The 27,911-nt window shown below is 45.4% G+C and overlaps 1 protein-coding gene across 2 annotated transcripts in view; it reads left to right on the forward strand.

The window, feature by feature from the left end:
* CSNK1G1 (casein kinase 1, gamma 1) overlaps positions 1 to 27,911 on the forward strand; it is a 90,538-nt gene that overhangs the window by 16,692 nt on the left and 45,935 nt on the right. Inside the window, exons 2-4 of one of the 2 annotated variants that reach the window (XM_009895542.1) lie at positions 9,246 to 9,661; positions 17,391 to 17,431; positions 22,483 to 22,552. In XM_009895542.1, coding sequence (XP_009893844.1) covers positions 9,484 to 9,661; positions 17,391 to 17,431; positions 22,483 to 22,552 — 289 coding nt within the window. In that variant the 5' untranslated portion in view covers positions 9,246 to 9,483. Of the gene's footprint in view, positions 1 to 9,245; positions 9,662 to 17,390; positions 17,432 to 22,482; positions 22,553 to 27,911 lie in introns of those variants that run through there. The other variant, XM_009895543.1, reaches the window with a different exon arrangement.

Consider the following 27,911-nt stretch of genomic DNA (forward strand, 5'->3'; position numbering starts at 1 on the left):
AGACCGCTGAGGATGCAGTGCTGGGGCTGGTGGTGTGCAGCCAGCTGTGTGTGGGCTCAACACCTGCGTCGTTCCGAGGTGCTCGCTGCTGACAAATGGGGATTTGGCATTCTGTCAGGCTTTTGTGCAGAGGGATGTGTGTCTGACTTCTGCAGCAAGCCTCAGAAGATAGAGGGGAGCTGATCTGGCAGTTGCTCTTCAGTCTTTTCTTTTCTCTTCCCAGACTAAAAAAAAAATAAAAAATAATTAAAATATGCAGAGCTCAGGTTTCATTAGGGGAGTTTTACATTTTATTTAAGCATTCAACTTGTTCATTTAGCTGTTCCAACATAATGTTACTCTTCATAAGAAGTGCTAACCCTCTTTTTCTGCCAGATTATGATCTGTAGTGCTTTGTTAAACGTATAAGAATATGTATACATGGCTGCTGGTGTATGTTTGGCTTGAACTCGAGTGGGGAAGAGAAGTCGATGAACCTAGCTTGCATCACACAAACCACTTCCTTGAAAAATGGTCTCGTCTTGGTTTTGACTCCCTTTGTGTGAAAGAACTAAATTACTAACTAAATTACTTTTCCCCCCCCCCCATCATTCTTGGCTTTCACGCTCAGCTTGTGTAGAGGGTATTGAGAATAAAGTTCAGGAGTGGGTGCTTGGATCGCTCTTGGTGAAACGATCAACCAAGACGCCTTTGGAAAAGTAACTTGCCAACACTTTTAGCTGAGGACTGTACAGTTCACGTGGTTTAGCACATTCACAACGTCTTCGAGGAAAAGGCTTCATGGAAGTTCACTTCCCTAGGATGGCAAATGGTATGAATTCACTTGAGTTCATCCCTTTCTGTAAAAACTGTAATTGTAGGATGTCAACTTGACAGTCTTGTGCATTCATGAGTAACGAATGAGTGTAATGACCCGCAGTTGTCCGTCCCTCTCCCTTCCCAGCAATTTAGACTTAAATACTGTTTATACGCCTCATCTTGTAAGGTGTTTTTTCTGCCTCTGAAGCGCTGAACAAAACTAGACTGCACAAGCTGAAGATTAAATTGTTGGGTCAAATGATTCAACAGAAGCAACTCGTAATGTTTAAAAAGCATCTGTAGCCTTCGAGGTTGGAAAGAATCTCCCAAGTGTGGGACATCTGACGTGACGTGCACCTGCTTGCCGTAGTCTGCAGCCAGCTTTGTCAATACTGTTACCAGCTTTAAACTGCAACAGAGAATTTTGACCTACTTTTTCAGTTTTTCTGTTGTTCTGCACAACATTGAGGACACTGAAACCGGGTCAGTCTAGCGCTGTTTGGGAAAGCACAGATAAATGCTGATCTTCTGTCTGTGGAGGCACTACTGGGATACAGGCAGTTAGCTGAAATACACTCCTACAATAGGAGGCTTATTAGGGGACTATCTCCTAGTAGAAGACCCTCTAGGTTACCAGAAAGCTTCTGAGTGGGAGAGAAAGAGGCAAAAAAAAAAAAAAAATATCTATTTCTCATGGCTGGGTGGATAAAGCATTCAGCCTCTGCATCCTCCCATCCTACCAGCTTGTGTAGATAGCCAAGAACCAGAGCAGGGTCCTCTTCTAGGTCAGGCCAAGATAGGGTATCTGTTGATTTTTCTCCCTAGGAGCAGAGCAGATCACAGAATCATGGAATGGTGAGAGTTGGAAGGGCCCTCTGGAGTTCCCCCAGTCCCACCCCCCGCCAGAGCAGGGGCACCTCCAGCAGTGGCACAGGACGGCGTCCAGGCGGGTTTGGAATGGCTCCAGAGGGGGAGACTCCCCCACTTCTCTGGGCAGCCTGTGCCACTGCTCTGCCGCCCTCACAGCAGAGGAGGCCCTCCTCAGGTTGAGATGGAACTTCCTACAGTCACGTTTGTGCCCGTTCCAGCCCCAAGCCCCTCAGCCTTTCCTCATAAGAGAGATGCTTCAGTCCCCTCATCATCTCTGTAGCCCTTTGCTGGACCCTCTCCAGCAGTTCCCTGTCCTTCTTGACCTGGGGAGCCCCAAACTGGACACGGTACTCCAGATGTGGCCTCCCCAGGGCAGAGAAGGGGGGGAGGATAACCTCCCTCGACCTGCTGGCCACATTCTTCCTGATGCACCCCAGGATGCCATTGGCCTTCTTGGCCACCAGGGCACATTGCTGGCTCATGGTCATCCTGTTGTCCACCAGGACTCTCAGGTCCCTTTCTACAGAGCTGCTCTCCAGCAGGTCAGCCCCCAACCTGTACTGCTGCATGGAGTTATTCCTCCCCAGGTGCAGGACCCTACGCTTGCCCCTGTTGAATTTCATAAGGTTCCTCTCCACCCAACTCTCCAGCCTGTCCAGGTCTCATAACTCTTTTTTTATTTTCTCATTAGTAGAAGAGTGACTTTGCCAGAAATGAGTAATGGGATGGCTTTGGAAAATGAATTTTTTGGGGGGCCAGTTTGAAGGTAGCACAGGGCAGAAGCGGGACAAGAAGTAGAACATCAAGGAAGGGAAGAAGGGAGGCGGTGGGATGAGAAGGCATCAAGGGACCTGAAGCCAATGGAGATGTGGTCCATGTAGGAGAAAGCAAAGCTGTAAGTGAAAGGTTTACTCATCGTGTTTTAATATAGGAAGAGCATTGATACCTAGCTGTTAATGTATGCGGTGAAGCAGAAGACACAAAGCCAGCTTGCTCCTCTAAACTTAAGGGTGTAAGTGAATAAATGAATTGGCAGATGCTGAGAACGTGAGTGAACACATCATGTGTGTCCTGGTTTCAAAATATTCGTTACCTGCATCCTGGCTGCTCTGCCTTTTCCAGAGGGTGAACTGTTTGTCCCAATCTGTGGCAAAGCGAGCAAAGTTTTCTGCTGCTGAAGGCTCTACTTCTTTCATTCAATGAGCATAGAAACTGATGATCTCATATCCGGATGTTTATAAGGTGTCAGTTGAGAGCCCTGGAGGATTTCATAGTCTTTTAAGTCATGTGGGAAGTAGCAGATCTTGTCTGGAAAGCACTCTCCAGATCAAGAGACTTACTAGAAGTATTGCACGAGCATGTAGGGTGAACATTGGAAAACCTGGTGAGATGGCATGTGCCTTGCCCTAATGCAAGGATCTTGGAGTTGCTTTGAGAAATTGAGTTCCTATTTCTGTAGAGAGAGGAGTCAGATCACCCATCCGTAAAGAAAATGGGGCTTTCTTGAAGGTCCCTTCTTAAAAGGAGGGAAAAGGATCTGTAGGGCTGAACTACTTCAGCTTGTTAGGGTGGATGTCCATGTACCAAGCATTTGCAGTTTGATTTCTAGCATGTTTTGGCTCCTTCATGAATCAAAAACACACACAGACCTCATTCAGGTCTGCTTGGTTTGATTTGAAGAAAAGGGGATTCGTTTACAATTTCAGTTTGGACAGATTTTCTGAAATTGTGCCACAAAACAAGAATTTGACAGCTCTTGTTCTTATCTCGGAAGGGTCTCCAGAGTATCTCAAGTAGGTCAAAGGCATTTTCAGTGCAAGGGAAGTGAGCTTTTCCTCTGAAGGGTAGGAATAAGGCTTGCTCTGGCTTCTTCACGCCAGTCTCTTGTTTGCGTTATCCTTTACTACTGCTGCTTTCGCACTTAAGGGCTTCATTGAGAAAACTGGATGGCCGTGAGCAATGTCTCCATGGCCTAACGAGTGCTCGGTAAGCCATAAACCTTCCTTCACCCTAGACTGCGCTACGGATCACACCGTGAACAGCAGCTGCCCTCAACACCACCTAGAAGCTGGTTTGTAGCTCCAGCGCTGCGGTTTTATTGATGGAGGAGAGGTCGTGATTTAGATATTGAGTCCTAAGTGTTTTGAATTGCGTAGGATACAAAGTTGTCGGTTGTTTTTTTTACTTAGCTAACTGTGCTTTAAGTAATTTCCTTTCAAGCCTGTATCTTTCATTAAATAACGGTTCCCGTGTCTCCAACTGTATTATAGTGAAATGAATACTGGAATTGGACTGAGTCACCGTTAGGGAAATATCTTCGTGCAGCTTTGTTTAAATGCAAGTAACTTTCAGGAGCAATCTTGCTGAGTGGGTGGAAAGGTAGGAAGGGAAATCGTTATGAAAAAGTTTGAATCGTGGCAGGAAATAGTCCGAGAGTTGAGTATTCTTTAAATATTAATGCGACTGACTTCAAATTACACTCTAGTCTTCATTCTTCTGCCGCTCCTCTTCCAAAGCCAAGCGCATTGTTAGTCCTCAAAAGCCATATTTGATGCCGTATTTACTACAGTTGTTTCAAGTATGTAGTAGCGGTAGTGAAAGATCTTTGTGCCGTTTGGTGTGCCAGCAGCTGGGATCTGCTCATAGGGTTGGCCGTAATAAAGAGGTTATCAAACGCTTGGTTCACTCATTCATTGCTGATCTGAATTCCTGTTTGCAGGAGGCTTTCAGCTGAGAGAGAGGATTAATGTTTGCAGACTGTCAGGCGTGACCTTTCCAGCCTTCTCCCTGGGGAGACCGTATGCAGATGGGGAACAGGGGAAGGATGGAGGCGTAGTGGCTTGTAACCGTTAACATCTTATTTCATGAGGCAGAAAATGTGTGGTGGAGTTCTCTGCTTAATCTCCCTGAGAAGAATGGAGTGGCTTGTCCCACCTGAGATGCGCTGAGCAAGATGGTGTAAGGGTCAAACAGAGCAGTGTATTTCTGATGTCGGATCTGTGGCGCATGGGGCTTGAGCGGGTTCAGACTTTAGTCTGGAGGAGGAGGAAGCTGTTGAGGCTCAGGAGGGCTCGTGCTCGCAAGAGGCTTGAGCAGCCCTTAGAGGAATGGTCTACTTGTGTCATTGAGCACTGGTGGAGCACCGCCTGCCCTGCAGCTGCTGAAGATCAAGGCCAACTCGCATCAACCATTTGACACATGTCAAATTGTGCATCTTTAACTTTTGGTGGCTTTCAGCCCCATTTTATCATAGCTGGTAAAAGGCTTTTCTGTCGTGATGCTTGTGCCAGCAGGTAGCCAAACAACCTTGAAAAGATGAAAGCCTGAGAGGGACTTTTTACAAGGGCATGTAGCGATAGGACAAGGGGGAATGGTTTCAAACTGGAAGAAGGGAGATTTAGGTTAGATATCAGGAAGAAATTTTTCCCTGTGAGGGTGGTGAGCCCCTGGGGCAGGTTGCCCCGAGAAGCTGTGGCTGCCCCATCCTTGGAGGTGTTCAAGGCCAGGTTGGACGGGGCTTGGAGCAACCTGGGCTGGTGAGAGGTGTCCCTGCCCAGGGCAGGGGGGTCGGAACGAGATGATCTTCAAGGTCGCTTCCAACCTAAACCATTCTGTGATTCTAAGATCTGTACCCAGGCATCAGGTTCTGCTGCAAAACAACCTCGCTATCCGGATCTATCTACTCTGCAGGTCGAAAGCTGGTGCTACTTCATGGCAGAAAGAAGGTTAAACAGCTTCTGGCATCACACAGGAAAACGTTGTAGCGTGTTCTTAAGCAGCCTGCTCTTCCTGGTCCACCTCAGGCTCGTCAGGCTTGGTTAGAAACCCTTTCTGGTGGCTTTAGCTTATATTGACTTTTCTTATGCTCTCTACAGGCCACATAACTGTTAGCTGAATGAGTCAGGGGGGAATAAATCTGTTTGCAACTTCATAAAAATTGTATCATTCCTCCTTCCTGTGCTGTAATCAGTCCTCGCCATGCACATTTTTCCTCTTTCTTTCAGGGTAGTCCTTCGTAGTAGTATCTCCTCAGTCTACAGAGCTCTGCTGCCCTTCATGTCTCACAAAATGCTGTGCGTTGTTTTTTCCAAGAGTGACCTGGGCAGGGGTCGTGCTCTTGCTAGAGACTTCTTTCTGTCACCCTTTTGTGAGCTCTGTAGTTGCTTCCCATGGATTATCCAGCCTTGGTGAAAATAATGACTTTGGTCATCAGTCCTCTCTGGCTTTGGTAGGATCAAGTGCGTTTTCCGAAGTGCTGCTCTTTTTAATTCCTAAATTCCTCTGGTCTGTTCATCCTTCTTAGTGATCCAGCCCTGGAAGCGCTCCGTCGTCATCCTCACATTTGATTTCTGTTGAGCAATAAAGTTCCTTAGTTTCAATGACTGTCCTTTTTTATTTAGGTAGTTATTTTGTTTGTTTTGAAGCAAGTCTCACCTCCCAGGACAGGCTGGGGTGGGGTCCAATCCAAGTGCTGTTCTGGTATCCGATAGAGCATCGTCATTGCTTCGGCAGGCTGGTTTCACAAAGCAAATACAACCGTGCCTGCGTCTACGCAAACAGCTTTGAGAAACAGCGCTCACTCACCCCCTCAAAATGAACGCTGCCACTGAAAGTACGCTGGGATGTCTACGGTGAAAAACCAGTTCATCCTGTTCGCCTGTAACGGATGCCTCCTGCTCATCCATATTCAGTTTGAGGTATTAAATCTTGAATTAATTTGAGGTACAAGTAAAGCCTGGTAATACTAAATATTGAATTTCTTGTATACAAACATCTCCGACTCTCCTGTCTCTAGCTAGGCCAGCGGTGCTTAATCACGAATGGTGTTTCACGTGTTATTTAGTGCCACGCTGGGAGCTTGACGCTGCAGCTTCTGGGTTGGTGTGGCCAAACTGGTGGTATGGACGCGATGCAGGGGTTCTCAGATAACCTGATGATTTTCAGACCTCCTGGACTTGCTGCAAACGTGCTGGATGACATTTTCTGCAGAGATCCACCTTTGCGCAGAGCGACAACGAGAATTCATCCGCTTTTCAGTCCAGAAAAGAGGGCTGCTGAGTCACGGGCTGGGTGAAACATCTGTGGGTTGTAACCTGTGCAACCTGAGCTAGGTTCTGAGCATGAGGAGAAACTGGTAAAGGCGAGTGGTTTTGTGGAATTACGTTGAGTGAAGTGTTCATTGCGAGTGTATGGATGTTCCTTTACACTATTATTAGGTCTTCCTAATAACACCGTGAAGGGCCACGGCATCCTTCCTATGAAGGTGGAGTCTATTTAAAGTTCTCCAAACTCCCTCTCTTGTGCAACAATATCTGAAGCAAAGCAGTGGAAAGTAGTTGTGAAGTGGTGGTAAAGTTGTGCATTCTCTGTATTTAATCTGCTTTTTTTTACGGAAGTATGTAAAAAAAAAAAAAAGTAAATCTCAGGAGGAAGCTCAGGCTTGGGAGAGCTGTGCCCTCTTTTGTGCAAACTTGCACAACTGCGAATGGAAATGGATGGGAAAGGTTGGAGTTGTGCTAAAAACTAGTTTGATATTCAGAAACTGGAATTTCCAACTGGTAGCTAGCTGTGTGTTCTGGATCCAGCGTGACTGACTTCTGCCCTGGCCATAGATGCCTTAGATCCAAACAAAAGTTTCCGGAAATAAAAGTATAGCACAGCTAAAGGCCAGGGAAAGCATCCTCATATTTCACAAGGGCTAAGGCTTTTGTTCCGTGCCACTGGTTTGTGGATGGATAATAATTCTTGTCTTTTATTTTTGGATGACTGGTAGGTAGGTTAGCTTCATCATCTCACGAAAAGAACAGAAGAAACCCTTGCGAAATCCTCTACGAACATCTTGCTACAAGGAGGACTAAGCCAAGTGCCTTAGGAACTTTGGAACCCTTGTAAATATGGTTGTGTTTCTGGGCGTACCTGATAGCGTTTGATTGCTGATGTCCTTCCACAATGGCTCTTGTTTAGGTGGTTTCATTTAGTCATTCTCTGCTGACTTTGGAGGCGTTTGCGGGCTTCCATGCAAACATGGAAACTTCAGCTGTAAGGCGTCTATGCAGAACTAGGACGCAAACCTCGTTTCTAAAATTATTCAGGCACTCTTCCATTCTCATCTGGAAAATCATGAATGCAACAGCGTCCCCTAAAAGCGTACAATCCAGTACGTATAGGTCCTGTGATGTGGGGGGATACCTCCAGGTACGTTTCTTCTACTTCTTGCTTAAGAATCGTACCACAAGCATCTCCAGAGTGTCCACATCTGCTGCCTAATACCAGCTCCCGATGCAGCGTCTGTACAGACAAAGCACGCTGCAACCTTTTCCTTCATCCTCCTGATTGCCTGGGCAATGAGCGGAGGCTCACCCACCACCACTGGTACCTCTGGACTGTCCCATCAGACCACAATGATCTGTTGCTCCAGAGCCTTCAGAGTTTCACGGCTGAGTGGTAGAAATGTCTTCTGACCACAGTGGGGCCGAGCTTGGATCGTTTGGCTGCACTAACGATCCACTGTGAGTTACCGTCCTGAGAAAGGTCTCGTGGTGAGGTGTCAATCTTCCCTGGACTGCACTTGCGGAGCAGGACCTCCTGGGTCCGTACAGCTTCTGCCTGTCTTTTTTAGGCTGGTCCATGAGCACAGAGGAGCCACTTGGCCCGCATGGGTTGAGAAGCACCTAGTTCTTCTCCTCTTTTGACAGAGTTGACAGACTGATGCTCATGAGATGCAGCAGGGCACTCTCTGGAGTGGTCCAGAGTTGTCACCACCGTAACACCAAGGGCAGGCAAGTTTGGACACGCGGGAGGAAGGTGTACTTCTCTGGGAGGACTGTCAGCCTTTTGTTTGCCAGTCATGAACGCAGGCTGCCAGAGAAGATCTTGGCCCTTGAGTCCCTAACCCAATTCCATTAGAACATCTGTTTTTCCAAAACCTCTTTTTTTTTTTTTTTTTTTTTTTTTTTTGGCAGCTGAATCATGCTAGTAACACGAACTGTGTGTTGATACAGCTTTCAGGAAATTTCTAGCTTTTTTTTTTTAAATAATAAATCTAGCTTTGGCTACTGATTTTGGTCATCTCTGTAAGACAACAGTTTCAATTAGCGAATATAAGTGGGGTCAACTTTAAAAGACGGAGAACGAAGGAAAATTTGACTTCCTAAGTGCTTCAATATTTTCTTCTCTTGGCACCTTTCATTTCCCACTTTCTATTTTTTGTCTGGCTTTTGTGTAATAGTTTATAAATATATGAAGTGAGAAGAAACCAAACTTTACACTTCACAGTTGCTTTAAAGATGGGATGTGATTTCCTTGCAGTTTCCACCTGATGTGCTGGTGTAATTGGAATTGCTTTTGTTCGTATGTGCTGTGTGAGTGCTGAGCAGCAAGCGGCGGATGGGCAGCACTTACGTCTCTTTGTGACGTCAGGGCTTTTTACTATTTTCTTAACAATTTTCTGATAAAATTCCCGTATAGCTGTTAATTTCCTCGAGGAAAGTTCTGGACGTTGGCCCCATGGTACGTTTCTTGCTCGGTATTTTAAAATAACGATTTTGATTTCATATATCCTTTTTCTTTTCCCCCAGGTAAGAAACCAAAAGCAACCTGCCTTTATTGAGTTCTCAAGAACATAATCGACCCCTTGGTACATTATCAAGATGCATTAGGAAACTGGATACGGTGCCAAAAGAACTCCACGCGTTTCCATGACTCTCTTGGACCCTGACTCAGATACTTTTGGATATATAATTCCATTGTGAGGAGAAGAGTGCATACTCCAATTCCTTTCTGCCAGTTTGCTGGCAGAGATATTTCACTAAGATCATGGACCATCCTAATAGGGAAAAGGATGAAAGGCAGCGGACGACGAAAGGAATGCCAGGAAGGAGCGGGCATGGTTCTCGACCAAGCTCATCGGCATCTTCTGGTGTTCTTATGGTGGGACCCAACTTCAGAGTGGGCAAGAAGATTGGGTGTGGGAACTTTGGAGAACTCAGACTAGGTAAGAAGTAACCGTTTCAGTGGCCTCCATTATCCAGATTAGCATTTCACCACTGGAATATAAATACATAAAAACTTACCCTGGCTTGAGAAATGCATGTGCTTGTCTTGTTTCTCAAGTGTCGAGCTGCCTTACCTGAAGCTTCTGACTCAGAAGATGTAACTGTTAGCGTTATTTTTATTTGCATAAAGTCAAAGCGAACACACGGGAGAGGCCAAAGATGCAAATTTTGAACAATCCCGACAGTGAAGACCGTTCTCAGCGCTGAATGTCTTGCCTAAGGTGAAAAAAAAACCCCAACTTCTTAACTGCCTGGATTGCTAAATCTTGCTCTCAATTTCTTGTTCGTAAGTTAGGGTGCCCTGTTAAAATAATGGGTGAGACTCTCTCCCAGCACTCAGCCCCGTCTTCTCTATTCCGCGTCCTTCACCAACCTCGGTGCCCCAGTTTCAGCCCCGTCGCCCGCTCCCTGATCTGTCCCATGTGGGTGACTCGGTGGCCGGCTGAGAGCGGGGTGTGCCCACTGGCCATCTGGCTGCTGCCTCTCAGCCGCGGAACCGGCCCGGCAGCCCGTGATTTTTCGTGGTCTGTTGGGTCTTCTAACCACATGTCTTGCAGCTGGTCACCCAAACAGATGGCTATGCTAATGCATCGTTTGTTTAGGATGACTTAAGAGCCCGACGCACTGCAGCGCAGTGCGTCGGGCTCTTAAGTCATCCTAAACAAACGATGGTTGTTTTTGAAATGAGCTGGGGGAAGCAGCCGGTGTTCTTAATTATGTGCCCTTAAGCTCCCAATATGTGGTTTTGGGGTAGTTGCTGTAGATCAGAAGCAGCAGCTCGTTATGGTCTTGATCCTGAGTGACCTAAAACGGTGGCATTTCTCCTCTTACGCTGAATGCATTGGATTGGTGTGGTAGTGACCGTGAGGGCATTGAAGACGGGTTGGCTGACATAAATACCATTTGGCCAAAACTTGGTATGTATTTAGAACTGAAATTAAAATTATTTGTGCATCAGGCACAAGGGATGATAAATAAATCATTTGGGAAACTGCTTCAGGTAACCAAAGGGTTGTAACACATAACCACTGATAGTATCTTTGTAGATTCCAGCTCAGAATCTACGTGATCTTTAGATTAATCGATGTAATCTTTCAGTCTAAGGTTTGGTTATTGCATCTAGATGATGTGCCACTTCTCCGCAGTGTGAAGATTCACCGGCTGGCTTATGATCTCTCTCAGTAAATGGGTAGTTTTGGTTTCAGCGTTACATCAGAGAAGTTGTATTGATTTGCAGGAGCAGATAACGCTCCAAAGGTGGAGATAAATCAAGGGCAGGGACAAAAATTCCCACCTTCATGAGTACGAGCATAATTGGCAGGTGAAGAGAAGTTTGGATCCTTACAATAACATAATGTGAGAAGCTGTATTGCATTATTAACACACCCCCCCAACACCAAATGTCATGATAGCAGGGTCCCCACGGAGATGTTGCATTGCTTTGTAACCCAAGCTCCGCTTCAAGGTTTTGCAGCTGTAGTGGATCCCGCCAGGTAAATGGCTCTTGCGTTTATTCAGCTGGTGCCCAAATGCTGATCTTGTTTCCATGTTTTTGTTTGTTGTTGGTTTTTTTCCACGTTTGTCAAAATTTTCATGCTGTTGGATTTCGGACTAGTGTGTTGTTTCAAAGCACGGATGCTACACAAGAGATTTCACTTCTGAAAAAGTCAGTTTACAGAGATCTTCAGTTCTAACTAAGGAAAAAGCAACACCTCTTAGTTGAGTGGCTCTTTGTTGGGTTTTTTTGGTACACTGGTAAATGTTTTTTTTAATACTGGTTAACTAAGCACGCTGTAGTTGAACGACGGGCCATAAGTCCTGATAATGGCAATTAGGTGTAAGGTCCTTACAGACGCTGTATCGTCATTGCTTTTTGCCAGTCACTATAGCTTTAGGAGCTCCTGTTTGCTCAAGTATCGGATACTTCTGTTGCACAGATGTGATGGTAATTACTGTTGAATTGTGCTGGGGGGAAGGAGAAACGGCACATCTGAAATACGAGCAAACAAGTCTCTGATAACAGGTTTATCCTGCAAAGAGGAATGGTGTGCCCTCTGCTTTTTGGCTTTTTTTTAACATGGTTTTGGAGAAGTTAAACACCAGTGACTGCTTTTAGTAACACAGGAAGAACAAAGTCACGCACTGATAAACAAGGGGAAAACATATTTTTCCAATTCCCCGAAGAATTTCTCTTTTTTCAGGTGTCGTGTTTTCACTCTGAGCTGCTCTTGTACCGCGCTCCAGCGCCAGACAGAAGACTGATTGTTCAGGGAGGAGACGGCATGTATGCACGGAAGCTGTTCTCGGCGAATATCAAACTCGCCGCTCAGGGTTGATCTTTCTTGCTGCAAATACAGATAGCCCCGGGGATATTCCTTTTTTTTGAAGCACGTGGGAGCAGCACAGTTGGATTCCAGCCCGCAGTGGAGCTGAAATGGGAAGATGAACACAAAACTCAGCATCTGGCCCATAATAATAGGGTGAAACTGCGTTAAACAATTGCTGTTTCTCCAGACAGGCTGCAAATTAGGTGATCTGTAAGAGCTTTGGTTTCTGAAGTGGCTCAACCAACTAGCAGGGGTACGGTGCCAGCAAAGAGCCGGGGATCTTGCTTGGTGTCGCTGGGCTGGACTCTGCGTGCTCACGGGGTTTCACTGCCTTCCGTGCAGCGCCAAGCCCCGTTGTGCAGCTCCCGGTTGTCTGCCAAGTTAATTCTCTTGCTAACTTGGGAGCTGGAGCGCACCTGAAGTTTTATAGCGCGTCTTCTGCCGTTACAAGGTCCTGCACCTCCACCCCAAGCTGACACGAGAACCAGCATTATGTAAAACAGCTCACGGGGCTGTAAAATCGTGTGACGTCAGTAGGTGCTCACCTCTCAGGAAAAATAGGATTTAACCTGTTAAATCTAGTGCTGTGATAAGCCATGGCCGTAAACTTCACCGCAGAAAAGATATCGCCAGCTGAGCTTACAAACCGCCTCCTTATATCGAGTCATGGACTTACCCAGTGGGTACTTCTTGTATTTAACCAAAATCCTGAACTACAAGCCCTGTTAGGGATAAATAAGCCTCTTCAAATGTCTCTTTTTTCCCCAGTGTTTGGCACCTTTATTTAGTAACGCAATTAAATAGGTACTAATGTAAAATTATTCCAGTTTCAGTAGGTTGGAGGGTTTTCTAAAATAAGCATTAAGTTCTGGAAAGACCATTATTTTAATGCAGAGCTGTAGACTCTCTTTGCTCTAACGCAAACGTTATCTGGCATTTTCAAAACAGTGTGTTAAATTATCATTTAAATTGACAATTGATGCAACTTTTCTCCCTGCTTGGAGGGGAAAAAAAAATGTTAGGAGGGGTAGACCCTGTTTGTTGCTTGTATCCTCCCGCGGTAGACTATTCCAGCAAAGGGATTTTTGGAGAAGCCTTGTGTTTCCATGTGCTGCCCAAAGAAATTGCGTAGTGTCCAGGAGTCAGACGTCGGCATGATTCACGCAGAGGTCTCATGAAGATTCAGTGCATCTCAGCAGTGAGCAGCAAGCCCCAAACTAGAAGAAAAGCTGCTTATTTCTACGTTGGCAAGTCAGAGCAGCCTGATCAGATGTGGGAAGGTGCCCTCTACCCCCCAAGAGCGAGAACCACCCAGCTGATTCCCAGGCTGCAGTTTGAAGCCAGGAGCTCTGCTTTATAACAAGGAAAACAATAAAAAAATTAAAAAATAATATAAATAGCAGCTGATATTGAGGCTGGTTTTGTCTCTGCTTCCCAAATAACAAATCATAGTGTGAATATGGGACTAAAATAATGCTAGATACAGAGGGTATGGGTAAGAGGAGATCCTGTGTCGGATCCGCACGAGGAGCTGTTATTTGGAGACACGTGCTCTAGAAGGGACAGCAAAACTGGCACTACGAAATGGCTGCAAACTCGTGTTTCGGCTGCCCATGGGATCTGGTCTCTCTGCAGATGCCGTGTTGTCTGGGGGTGAGCTCTGCTTGGTCTTTAGGATGACCGGTTGGATGTTTGCTCTATTACGCAGCCCTGATCTGTCACCAGAACGTATTGTCCGTACAGCGACACGCTAGAGGGAAGGGTCAAAGCATTTTTGATTCGTGTCGTTCATGAGACGTTTGTGCTTGTGGCTCTTAACTTTGCCCTGTGGGAATGGTGCACAGGAGAGATTGATCAGTTTGGGCTCCTTTACTGGTCCGCAGTCTGTCTGTATGTTTGACACATCTCACTGCCAGGGCTTGAGAAATCCACTCTGTTCGGTTTCCCACGTGAATGCCGGTGACTTAATGCGGCGCTTCTCATTTAGAATATGTAGTTCGTAATTGTCAGTGGAACTACCCAAAACTGAGGCATGAACTTAATCGCTGCTCCATCAAAAGCTTTGCCTGAACTTGAAAGGCTTTTGTTAGCACAGTTATATCATCTCAGCTGTATTACAGCTCTTTTGTCTTACTAAGATAAGATGCGGCTTCTATTCACGGCTTATTTTACAGTGCAGATTCGCTTTCTCCTGTGAGCAGTACTGCCTTTACTCTTCCGTTTTAATACCGCTGCTGCCTTGTAGAAGGAGGAAGAAGAAACCATTACGCCTTGGACAGTGTGATAGCAATGCCGAGGGGTAGATCTCAGCCTGGAGCGAGCCAAGGGAGAGATTTTGGGGATTTGCTTTGCCATTGTAGTTGGCAAAGCAAGCATCTCCTGCTGCAGCTGTAGGAAGGGTTTCGAGTTCCGAAGCTGGACCCCTTTGCGCCCCCTTATGTTCAGGGTCTCCCCATAGCGCGTGCTTTAAAGGGGATGAACTGGAGGATTAATTAGCTCATTTACCTCACCTGACATCTCAGGCTAGCGTTTTGCTAATTCCAGCTTTTTAACTGAGGAATTTCATTACCAAAATTATCCTAAGTCCTCAGCCTTATGAACCAGACCATAATAGGCTGGATTGTGGCTCCGCATACATGGAGGGTGTTGGCAGTGTCCTCCTCTGCCTTGAAACGAGCTTGGAAGAGGACCGTCTGCCCGATATCGTTATTCTGTGTCGATGGGAGAACACAAGTGTTGCTAGAAGGTCTGTGGGTCGTCAATCTCCAGACGGACTGATACTCCAGCACGGTGAGCACCAAAACTACCTTGAAACGGCGCATCTCCGAGATTGTGATGGAGGTCCTGGGGTCTGTAGGGGATGGTGTTTCCATGCCTCCCTCCTTGGGGTTTTTTGCCGTTTAAAACATCTAACTTTCTCACGTATTTGGGCTGGAGCTTCCCGTAGTCTCGCTCAATGTCCCCGAACCAAGCATCTTGATAAGAGTTCAGTCCCTATCAAGAGGAGGAAGCGTCAGTGGGCGAGCTACAGCTGGAGCTGCTGATATGACTCATTTGCTGGTAGCTAATACGGAGCAGATAATTTCAGTGCATTTAGGCTGCCTTCCCTTAATGTCCTCGCGTGTTCTCCCCAGGTAGCATCAGGCTGGAGCCCTTATCTGTCTCAAAGGGTGAAGCAGTTTATCCTGCCACCTGCTCTGCCGCTGATTCGGCCTTCCAGCCCTTTCAGTGCTTTGAAGCCACTTTCCGATGTCTGAGTGTTCCTGATACGACTGCACAACCTACTTTCTACCCTTCGTTTCCAGCCTGGACTTAATAGCTTTTATTGAAAGATCTAAAGAAAGAGACTCAAACCACCCTGCCTTGCGAGGGTTAATGCTGGAGCGCAGCTTACACATCTGCTTGCGTAAAACACTTCCTCTAAGGATATTTAACCTCACATTTAAATGCCTGCCCTGTGTTAAACAGCATTGCCAGTTACTGTAACAGGTTGAAGCTGTCCATAAATATCTTTTTTGGCTTCCCGATGAACGTTAAAGCAATCTGCTCGGTGCGGGACCTGCGCTGGGAGTGCCCGATCTGGAATTTGAGAGGCCAGAACTACACCGAGCAATATAGCAGGGATGGTAGCAAAAGCAGCTGAATGCAGAAAACATGAAGCTATTATAAAGTAAAACAAATACATGGGGATTTTTCCCCTGATAAATATTTCAGGATTTAATGATGACTGTATTCTCTCATATTCATAATGTCTTGAATTTTATTGAGTCCTCTAATGCTGTTGCTGCATGAGAAGAGTATCCATATGCAAGGGAGGACGTGGCATGTTTTTAACGGTGTCATGTAGACATGCTAGAGCTGCCCAAACTCCAGTCTGCTCTGAAGTACGTCCCTCCCCATCCTGGACTTTCTGAATAGCCGCTCTGTTCTAAACATCGATATCCATTACGGGAATCGGAAAGCAAATGCGTAATAGAGCTGAGCAAAGCTGATGCTACAAATGAGCACTGATAACTTCCAGTCTAGATTGCTATTGAATTTTGGAGCTATGCGGTCACTCAGTGAAGGCATGACTTGTGCTGCAGCAGCGCTGGCAACGATGAGCAAAGAAGGTCAGTGCTCCCCTGTATAGAACCATGGGGAGCTTTGCACGGTGGAGGCTGCCACCCTCAAAGGATACGTTGGAACTAGAGGAGGTCAGAAAGGTAGCGGAGATGTCGGGATGATGGGACAGATCAGGTACAAAGACTGCCTGAGCATCCTTCCTGAGCGATATCTCGTCCAGGTGATTTTGCTGTCAGTTGTGAGCAACGTGGAGAAGGTGAACAGGGAGCAACTGCTCGAATTACCTAGCAGAGGAACTGGAGGACATTGAACGATATGATAACTGACAGCGTCAGAACACACACAGAGATGCTCCTTGATACATGTAGCTGCGCGTGTCTGCCGCAGGTCGCTAGGGAGGCCAAGGGCTTGCTTCAAACACCAGACAGGTTCCTGGAGGAAAAATTCACCTCGGGCTGTAGCGCACGTGGGTACCAGCTCTGGCTCAAAGTCATCGATCCACCATACACTGGCAGCTGGCTGTGTGCTTGCCTGGTTATACGCCTCTAGGCTCTTGCCCCCCGTGCTTGCCAGAGCTAGTACCAGCCCAGACGCTGCGCCGTGGTTTGGGGTCCCAAGAATGGGGTTTTGTTCTTTTAGTGTATTTTTTCACATCATTGGTACCGTATTGCAGCTGAGAGTTATTGGCCTTATTAGGTTATGAGGATTGCTTTTGTGCTGCTGGTGTGCAGAAGGTGTTTTATACGCGCTGCCTGCCTGTTCGCAGAGGAAGAAATAAAAAGCCGTGTGTTGGTACAAAGGTTATTTTCGTGTGCCTCCTTGCAGTAGTTGTTTTGATGTGTGGCACGATTAAGCTAGTGAAGCTCCCTATAGATCATAGGATAAAACTGTTCAGCATCCAGCAGATTCAAGACATTTCAGAAAGAAATGATGCTCTGACTCTTCATTTCTTGTTCCCCAGACTTTTTGGGCACAATGTGGATAATAAAACCTAATGTGTCTGGGATACCTCCGCAGACGCTTGCAGCGAACATTATGCGCTACCATAAAACACGGTTACCTTATGCTGAATGGACGATGGTGTTTGCCTGCCCTGGTGAACTGCTGCAGCTTATTATTTTGAGGTTTATGCTCTGTTAAAGGCATGAACTTCAGCAGGGAATCGAGAAAAGTCATCTCTCTGCCATCTGTGATGCTCTCCTGCATTGTCTCTCTAACTGCGAGTGTTGAATGTGGAACTAAAAGATCTTTTTTTTTTTTTCTTTTTCGTTCACAGGTAAAAATCTCTACACCAATGAATATGTAGCGATCAAACTGGTAAGTAGAAGCTTCAGGTGTTCTTAAGTGACTTCTACTTAAGCTTAAAAACTCCGATCAAAAGCAACTTTTTCACTTTGGGCTTAATACTGCTCTCCCCCTCAGCTAGAATAACTTATTTAAACTAAGATAAATTATTGAGGATGCTATAAACAAGGAAAGAAGCCATCCCTCCACCTGCTGAATATTTCTGGTGCCTAAATGGTTTGTAGCTGTCTTATACGAGTGAGCACCTTGTTCCTCTTTCCAAGCTGGCTGCCAGGTCCCAGTGAACAGCACTGATTGTGGCTTTGTTGCCTCTTCCCACCCCCTGGGTTGAGCCTTTCTCTTCAGGACTCCATCGATTCTCCGCATCCTTCTCTCTCTCTAGCTGGGCTGTTGATAGAGGGTTTGGTTAGGAGCGTGGCACTGTGCAGCCTGCTCCTCTATGTTTTTTTGGAGTCAAGAGGTAGGAAAGGGGGTCATGCAATGGTTAAAATTCCTTTTGGGGAGAATAGTGCAATTCAGACCCATATGATGCTGAAGGACTGCAGATGCAACAAGCAAAACGAGATCCAATTCAGCAAAGGTCAGTCTTTCCTCTAGCTGATTTGGATGGCCGAGGATATATAGCCACAGTATCTTCAGAATTATTTTCTCCTTTTACATTGTAGGATGGTAAAAATGAATGAAATTGGCTCACCCAAGCAGTGCAAGAGCTGCGTTAAAAAACCCAAGCCCAACAATAGCGAACTTCAGAACTTGTGCAAGCAGTTTTCATAAATCATGGAATCATAGAATGGTTCAGGTTGGAAGGGACCTTGAAGACTCTCCAGTTCCACCCCCTGCCCTGGACAGGGCCACCTCCCCCCAGCCCAGGTTGCTCCAAGTCCCGTCCAACCTGGCCTTGAACACCTCCAGGGATGGGGCAGCCACAGCTTCTCGGGGCAACCTGCCCCAGGGGATCACCACCCTCACAGGGAAAAATTTCTTCCTAATATCCCATCTAAATTTCCCCCTCATCCTGTCACTACATACTCTTGTTAAAATTCCCTCCCCAGCTCTCCTGTAGCCCCTTTAGGTACTAGAAGGCTGCTATAAGGTCTCCCCGGAGCCTTCTTTTCTCCAGGCTGAACAACCCCAACTTTTTGTTCACAGCTCTCTTCTCATCCAGCGCTACAAGCCTCAGTACCGGTTATCCAGTTATTTTCTCCCCCGCAGTCATTGTAGTCCTCCCCAGTTGCACGCAGTGACAGCTTCCATGCTTCTTATACCTGCACCAGCCAGTGGTCCAGGTAGAAACTCGTCTTCTGAAGACTCCTTCAGGGCATGAAGACACTGTGGTCAGCGGTGGTTTGCAGTAGGAGTCTAGGGGAGGGGGAAGCTCTCTGCCTTGTAGCTCTGCCAGATTTATAAAGTCGTAGCCCAGTATGTTTTTATGCCTTAACTTTTCCTGTCTGTAAACTCAGACTTTCATTACTCTCTTGGGGTTTTCAAATTTCACGTCTCCGGCTGATGTGTTCTCTTCTCATCCATATGCTCTTTCATCACAGATCCAAACCCTAGAATCTGAAGCTAACGTTGTAACGCTAATTCGATATTAGCAACAAACGCTCCTGTTTGCCCAACCAATGTTGTCTGGCAACATGACAGGAGTCATTCCGATTACAGGAGACCAAGATGGACTCGGCACATTAATTCTGATCACGTTCAAGTGCCACAGATTTTATATCTCTAGCGTTCTCCTTACATCATGCACAGTAGATGAAAAATAATTAGGGCTTTGCAGGAGGGACTTGTTTTCAAGCCTGTTGGCAAATGTCAGAAGATATTCCCTAAAATAAATAAATAAACACTTGCAGTGGAGCTTAGGATGTCCTTGATACGGATGCACATCAGGAAGGAGGACGGGTGCTTGTTGGGTAGCTCGCTTTTTAGGCACATCCAACACTATAAAATGCACTGTGTCTACAGACGAGGTGTTTTATTGAATTGATAATGCTTCTAGTTTCCTTTCAAAGGTAATCCCACAAAGTTACAGCATTGGAAGGCATAAGGAAGTGATAATACAGGAAAAACACAGCTGTATTAGGCCAAAGGATGATTGTTTCTCTCAAAACAGTGCCTGCAGTGACACCTCCCAGTAACCTGAAACCTTTCAGTAGCCGGATGGCATCACCTTTGTTGCTACCTTAACCTTACTGATTTTTCCCAATAGCGTTCTTTCTCCCCACAAAATATCTGAGTGTTAAAGCACTTCCTCTGCAGCACGCTCCGGTTTTATTTGCCCTGTTGTGATTCACGCTTAAAAATCTCTGGTCCTTCACGTCTGAAGGACCGGAATTGCCATCCGGTGGCCATCCAGGCATTCGCATACCTGTTCTGGTTTTGAGAAGATTAATGAGGGAACAGTAGAAGTGATGGGGGTTTTCTGCTCTCCTAATCTCAGACCACATTCCCCTGGAGTAAGAATTACTCGGCCTCCTCAGCAGCAAATACGCTTCTCTTACATGTGTACTGATATGTGATTTTCTTTATCCTTCGCATAATTTGTGGACTGGTGATAGAGTAGCGGCGTTCAATGTACTTGAAGGCAACGTTTTCTTTTATCTGCATTGTTGGACCAAGTCAAAACTCTGCTCCAAGTCCTTCTAGCTGTGTGAGATCATCTTCTGCAACTGCAACCCTGCTGTCTCACCTATTCGTGCCTCCTGTCGTGATGTTAAAGCTGGAAAATTAGAGAATTGCGTGATGGATGCCAAAGAGCTGATCAGAAAGTGCTGTGAAATTCGGCACTAATGTCTCATGGTTTCTCTTTAGGGCTGAGGATTGTGCTGCACCTTGGAAAACTGCTGGTGGTGAAAAATACTGCCTGTCTTCTGACTTGGGTGGTGTCACCATATTGCTCCTCGTCCCACTCTTCAGCTGAATGTTATTTGGTTAAGGGCACCTAGTTCACAGAGGAGTTTGTCTTGTGAAATGCTGTAGCTGTATTTACTGGTTTCATCTTCCGAGGGTTTTTAATGTGGTGTTGCACATGGTAGGAGTTTCTTCCTTGTGCGAAACCGTCCCGTTCCAGACACAGATGTAGCCTGAGCTGTACCAAGCTGTACCCTCTCATAGTGATCGTGGTTGCCCGTTGGTTCGACCTGTGGATTTTGTACGTTGGGCAGTAGCAGTTCAGTTATTTGCCCTACAAACATAACATCTGCCAACATCCTTAAGCCCTTGGCCTGCAGGACAACCATCTGTTCTGGTATGATCTTCTCAGAAGCTGCCACCACTCTGGCGAGCGTCCAGAGCTCAGGCTCCAGCAGCTCCTGATGCACAAGTGGCTTGGACTTGCGTTCCCTGATTTTTTTCAGGAGCAGCCTCATTAATCCTTCTACCTTTATTCAAAGAGTTTATTTGGATAGATAAACTATTCACTGAACAGGCTGAGTTCCTGTTGCCCTAAATCCCTTTTGCTGTGCCTGTGTCTATAGACTCTCCCTCAAGCCGTCATCAACAATTATCTTAATTTAATTGCAACTTAGATAACAAACTTGGTTTTGTGTTGCTTTATATTTGTCTTCAGTACAGCTTCAGTCTTGCCTTCAGAATATTTTTCACCATAGTTTTCGAAGTAGTTGGTCGTATTTGACTTCTTGAGCATTTAAAGATCAGAAAGTTGAGTATTTTTTTCCCTTGCTGGCAAATGGAGGGGATGACTTGAGCTGGTGGGTGAACAGCTTGGCTGGGAGCCGAATCGCCTGAATTTCTGTACAAAAATTGTTCTTCTGACTTAAAGAGAAGTCTTTAACATGGAGCTCGTGCCAAATGTGGACATTCGTCTTGCCGTACAGAGGTGCAACAAGACAAGTGGATCAGCTAAAGCCTTCGTGTCCTCCCGTGCAGGCAGGAGAGTCACTCCACCGTAGCGGAGATGTTGGCTCCAACTCTTGGCTGCGTTCAACCTCCTTTGGATGTTCTCGCTATAATTCACGGGAGCTGATGTGGGTGTTAGTCTTAGGGTGCTCCTTTATAGGCAAACTTCTAGATGATGAGTTAACTTTCAGATAGAGGATTATTTAGCAGCTTTTTGACGTTCGGACTAATTTTGGTGCCGTGCTACGAGTTTCACGTAGTTTTGAGCACGGAGCATTTCTTTTCTCAAAAGCAGGGAAATAAGCAACATCCAAACAAAAATTGAGGCTGGTATTAACCTCCATTTCAAAGCTGTCTGGGCAGTTGGTGCATCCACGTTCCTGCCTATACCAAGTGCAGAGTTTTATTGAAAATTTAATTACTCGTCTCTTAATCCTCTCAGTGTTAACTTTATATTTTTAGAAGCTTTGCGATCTTGCATGTTAATGCCGTTATGGATCAAAGGCATTATGTTTTGTGCGTAAAGTGCAGATGAGTAACATTTGAGACACGTAATGTTTTGGGTGCATTGCAGACTTATCCTTTTTTATTATTCTTATTCTGTGTATAAAAATAGAATATTCTTGAGGGCTTTGAGATGTTTGACTGACACCTGCTACTGAAGAGGGAGACTTCTTCCTGTGTTTCTACCAGATATCAGGCTGCACTGTAGCGCTCGCTGCAAGCAAGATTGTAGCTTTATACAACTGTGGTCTGACTTAAAACGCAGATATATGACTCAACATTTTTCAAAAATATAGACTAGCAACTGGCAAAAACACTGTGGGCAACCGCAGTCCACAAAGTGAACCTGGGACTTGATCTCTTGTAGCTTTTAACTTTCCTCCTGCCAACGTCCTGGGTCATTCTTCAAGGACCAGGAGTTTTGTTGAAGGATTCTTGAATTTCCCTGCCATGAATGTGTTTTATATTTAAATGAGGACGTTCGTTCTCCTCCAGAGTGCACATTGCAAGTCGTGCTGCTTCTTGTTCTCTGTTTATTTAAATGACACCTAACGGTGAAGTCTGTTGTCAGACTTTCGGTCTAGGGTGGTTTATCTTGAAACTTGAAGTGTTATGTACAGTCAGAAAACTTCAAGTATAGGATATAACTTTTTTTCAGTCAAGCTGATTTTAACCACCTTTTTTTTTTTTTGCTGTTTTAGGAACCAATAAAATCACGTGCACCACAGCTTCATTTAGAATACAGGTTTTATAAACAACTTGGAAGTGCGGGTGAGTAAACCTACCTTAAACTTATAGAAAGTTTGTGATTTCTTTATTAAATCGAACATTGCCATCCTATTTGTTGTGTAACTCTGACTTCAACTTACTGATGTGGACAAACTTTTAGTCCCACATGAGTTTTTGGCAAGGATTTGGTCTGAATAACATCATAGTGATACGGGATAATTATTTGGAGCTAGAAACTCGTTAGTAAACTGGTTGTTGCATAAGTGAGGATTGATTGATATGGGAAATACCCATGTGAGTGTGTTTGTACAACACAGGAACATCAATGGATGGAAAGTTATTTGTATATAGAATGACAGGCTTTTAGAAAGGTGACATAAAGTCTTAAAATCTAGGAAATTGTGTAAAAAGCACAGAGCTTTTCTAATTAAAACCTGAAATACTGTTTTCATTGATATTTACGAAATCATAAGAGCGTCCAAAAGCCCATGGGCTCAGTGTCCTCTGTGCGACGATAGTCTACAGCAAATACGAGAATATAACAGGATAAGCCAAAGGTGGCTTTTTAATTTTTATTTTTTCTGGCAAGCTCTCTGATTTCCCTAATGTAGGGCTTGAGCTTGTGTCTAATAGCGTTTGGATTTTTCTCCCCTGAATTTATGGTTGCTTTTTAAACCTATATAGACTTTTAGCACGTGCTCTTTCCCATGCCAAGGATTTCCACAGCCTTGACTCCCTGCTGCACGAGGAAGTTTCTCTAAAGCAAAGACCTTCTCTGCTCCTTCTGTGCCTTGATCATGTATTGACCTTGGGCTTTGGCAAGTTTCCTACATTACTGTAATTTCTTTACACTTTCTTCTGATTTTATTTTTCCTGTTTTCCCTGGACGGACCCAGCTTCCACTGGCAGAGGATGTGCTCTCCTGTTACCAAAATACTAAGTTGAACAGAATGAAAGATGTATTTGCTCTGAGCCCATAATATGCAGTGCCTGAGCAGTTGTCCTGCATTTTTCCTTTCTGCTTGTTCCAATTAATTTTTTTCTAATCAGTTTCCTTAATTTTGTGTAGCACATCCTCTGGAGATCGGGTGCCATTGCACTCGGCGTTTTGTGTCTTCTTTGCCCCTTATAGGATGCCAAATCTGGGATGTGGGAACCAAAGAAGTTGTCACTATTGGAGACGCTAACATATAGTTTTATTTTTTTTTAAACAGGCTTTGTCTACTGAAATAAGATGCTCTTTTCTATGTATCTTGTATTCTAGTGGTAGCATCTGGCACAGTGCACAAAGGTCCTGATAGGTTCGTGTTGTCACTTAACTCCAGTTACCTGTGCTTTTGAGACTTGGGGCATTTCTGCTGAAGCCTGTGTAGTAAATAAATCAAATGTAGGTTCACAGAATAAGTGACGCACTTAATTCTGCTCTTCGCTTCCTACTCGAGTTCTGGTGATGCTTGCCAACTCTGTGATACCCCGGCACACATGTCTCGTGACACACGAATGAATCCCAATCTGCTTTTTTTTACACCTGTCGGCGTTCTACCACTCTTTAAAGATGTTATTGAGGAATTTTAAAATAGATCAAATGTTGGGGGCTTGGCTTTATTTTGCTTAGATTAAGTATTTTTCGTGGGTTTTCTCCTGTTCCTAATGAATCTAAACTTTTCATCCTACGACACTCACCCACGCAGGGCATTTCTGCCCTAGCTGATGCTGTGTGCACACGTGGAAGTATTTCTGAGTATGCTGCCATCAGACGTGGAGAACTTGCCTGCAAGATCTTTCTTCCCTTGATTCTGGGGGGAGGAGGGCAATGACTGTCATCTGGAGCCTTTTTGCCAGTATTTGTCAAGAGACTGTTGAGAAGCCTCATGAACAACACGACTTTTATTTCTACCTCTGTGGGGTCCCACGGGCATCACAAACCCAGCTCTGATCATCTGTTGAGTGCCATTAGAAGCTCTTGTGCTAGAGTTTTGCTAAAACAACTGGAAATAGGCCAGGAGCTCGGGTGGAGGATGTGAGCCACATCTCTGGTCTCTCCATGCAACTTGGAAGCTGAACAAAATAAATTTTGGTGGAGTCAGGCTGCCAGGATCAGGAAGCCTTAACTTGGTGTCTGCATGCCACGCTGAGAATTAGGGGAAGACCGTCTGTCTGTAAAAACAGATTGGTGCTAAATATGTGCTTGCTTTGGGGAAATAGATGGGTCTGTTCGCAGTGGTGGTGTTAATGCCAAGCTCCCCTCAATGGTCCTCGCTTAAAAACTTGAGCTGCTCAAACAGACAGCCGTGAACTTCCAGTAAGCCGGACCGGTTACTTGAAATTATCATAGACTCGCCAAATGAAGACTGAAAGTGTCCAAACCCATGGTGTGTATGACTCAGAGGAGAACAACAGTAGTGTTACATGTGACATACTGTTCAATAAATTAGCCAATTAATCTTGCCAAATAACGTGGCTGACTGCAAACCTCCCACCGTTAGCCTAAAAAGTACGACTGGTAAAAGCATTGCTGTAACGCCGCAGTAGCAGCGTGGTCCTCTTGTTAGTGCAACTGCTGCGTTCAACTGCATGTACAACCAGATGGTCTCAGCGAGCAACGTCTCTGTGAGATGTCAAAATTGTCATCACCTGCAGCATTTGGAGAAAAAAATGTGTTTTTTCCTAATGAGAAGAATTTTGATAGGGATTTCTCTTTTCCTGGATACTCAGAATAAACATTTTTAAAGTGCATTACTCTTGGATGCTAATCATAGGAAAACTTAAGTTGGAAAGGACCAACCTCCTTGGCCATGGATCAAGTAGGAACCTTCTAGTAGGATAGCTTTGTGTGTGTCGAAAAAGGTGTTTCATCTCTAGTATGTGACTGGATGTGTCCACATGAAGTTGGGACTAACCTGCAGGGCAGTCGGCCTTCCAAGAGAATGGTCTTGGATGCTAAAGACCACAGAAAACTTGGTCACGACTTGCTTGCAACGTACCAGATCGAGAAGCGCAACCTTCAAACTCAGGAGCTTAAGGGTTTTGTGTGTCAAAACCCCTGCAGAAGCCCAAGCAGTGGTGTTGAAGAGGTGTGAAGTGCTCGATCACACTGGCAGGACAAGTGTTGTTTTGGGAGAGAAATTTGCAACTAGCTCTGTAATGCTCATTTTGGAGTCTGGTCCTGCACAAAATACTTTTTGGGGGGCTTTTGCCCCCAAATTTTAGAACAATTCTACAGTTCAATGCCTGAAGGATGTATGTTGATTTGGTTATCTGCTTCACTTGTTGCTATCATCAAAAACGAGTCTTTTTTTTTTTTTTTTTTTTTTTAAAAAAAAAAAAGCTATTCAGTGTAGAAATGGCCCAATAATTCAGGGCTCTGTCAGAAGTTAATTCCTGGGATGAGCTTCCGTGTGAGATGTCTCCGTGTGAACGGAGGAAGCAGCCCAGTTGTGTGATAGCTGCCTCTTCCTTTTGCAGCTACGCTGTGGCTTCCTGAGCCACGTGCTCCATCGGCATCGATGTTTAAAGACTTCCTGACACGGCACTGAAGTTGCCTCTGTTACCTCCCATCAGCACCAGCTTCTTCGTCTGCCACATGACTCAGCTGAAGATCACTGATCAGCTTGGATTAGCTGAGGAGAAGACTGGATTTCTTGTGTCTCGTACATCTTGAGATGTATTTCACACTAGATAAGATATACTGGAGCAGTGGAAAGTTTGATAAAGGGATCTAAACTCTATGAAACTCTTTTTGGTGCTTCTCAGAGTAGCTCAACACCAGCGGCTATGTCAGGTGGATTCAGAAGTAGCTAATTGAGATAGTCCTAGGTCAGAACACCCAACTAACGGGCATCTCTGATGCACTTTTGCAGGAATGGACGCTTTCTCTGATGTTTCAGTGCCCCCCTGTAGTACGAGAAACTAACAGCTCCCCTCTAAATGGAGGGATGTTTGGGTTCTCCTCTTTCTTCCTTGAACTTTTCTACCCCTCCAAAGGAAGAGGCAAGGGCCTGCTGCACAGCGACCATCTGCTGGGTTCTTCTGTCTCACTGTGGAATTAAATATTTAATAACCTAAAATAGCGTATGACTGCTTTACCTTAATGTAGCCAGTGAAACAAAAAAGGAAAAGCAAACCGCAGGCACGGAGTCAAAGACCTGATGGTCAGTCTGCAGGGTGTCTCCGGAAAGGGCGAGAATTCCTTTAGGTTTTGGGTAGTCTGGGATACGATCCGTTTGCTGACCAAGATAATTGGACTAGTTTTAATGTGTCTTAGCAAAAACTGGTTGTGTTACTCTGTCATTGATCCTGTAAGGTTCTGGTGTCATACTGAACTGTTTCATGGTTGCTCTTTGTCGTAAAGTCCATGGAAGCACATGGGGACATCCTGGCATAGAAGATTCGTCCTGGCCTGGGCTGTCCCCAGGGTCTCGCTTTACCGGTGGTGGCACAATCTGTGTATGTCGGTCCTAAATTTTTTCTTGCTGAATAGGAGCTACCTGCATATGAACATGAGCAGCACAGATTTCCACAAGTCGTCCACGTGGGATTTGGGGATTCCCCAAAATTAGGCTCTTGCTCTATGACCCTCTTTGAGGACTGGCTGTTCCAGGTGTTTCCCTCCTCCTTGAGACTGGGTCCTCAGCTGCTGGGCTTCCCCTTGCTCTGAGGCTTCGTACAGCTACATAAACCTGCTGCTTCCATACCTTGGGGACAAGAGGAGCTGCCCCTCCATCTCAACTGGATGCTCTTACATCTCCTAGGGCTGCCAGAAACATGTTTCCAGTGTTGGATCAGTCCCTTCAGCGTGTCATTTGTCCCCTGGACTTGAAGTTTGTGGAGTAAAGGCTTGGCTTCTTATCATTCATCAAAAACTCTTGAATAATCAGGCCCTACAACTTGCAGGATGATGAGTGGAGGAACTCCGGCCCCACCACTGGCTGTTTGAGTGTCTGGTTCCCCATCAGTATGGGAGCGGGGAAGCTGGTGTTGGCAGAGCAAAACTGAGTTACTTTGGCCACAGTCAAACAGACCCATCTCCTGAGATGGTTGTGTTTCCTGGATAGTGTACCAGGACCACCCAGCAGCGTCCCAGGACTCTCCTACTCGGTTTGGCGTGAATAAAGCAGTTCACACAGCTTGCAGAAGCCCTGCTGGGTCCTACTGGTGGCACGCTAAGGTCTTAGTGATTGCGTTGGCTTTGTCTGGTGGGCTCTTTTGGCTTATTGACCTGGTTTGAGGGCCTTCAAAATGAACAGCCTTTTTGTTTTAAGGCTGATTCCAGATTCTTAACTTTCCTTCAAGTTAAACTTTCCTACAGATTTCACAGGGGGAACATCTCTTCCAAAGTTTTAATTGAAAACTCACCTTTTATCAGCAAGCAGAGCCCGTGTTTCCCAGTCTGTTTCTCGCT

The sequence above is a fragment of the Charadrius vociferus genome, unplaced genomic scaffold (assembly GCF_000708025.1).
Source record: "Charadrius vociferus isolate BGI_N301 unplaced genomic scaffold, ASM70802v2 scaffold132, whole genome shotgun sequence".
Classification (NCBI taxonomy): domain Eukaryota; kingdom Metazoa; phylum Chordata; class Aves; order Charadriiformes; family Charadriidae; genus Charadrius; species Charadrius vociferus.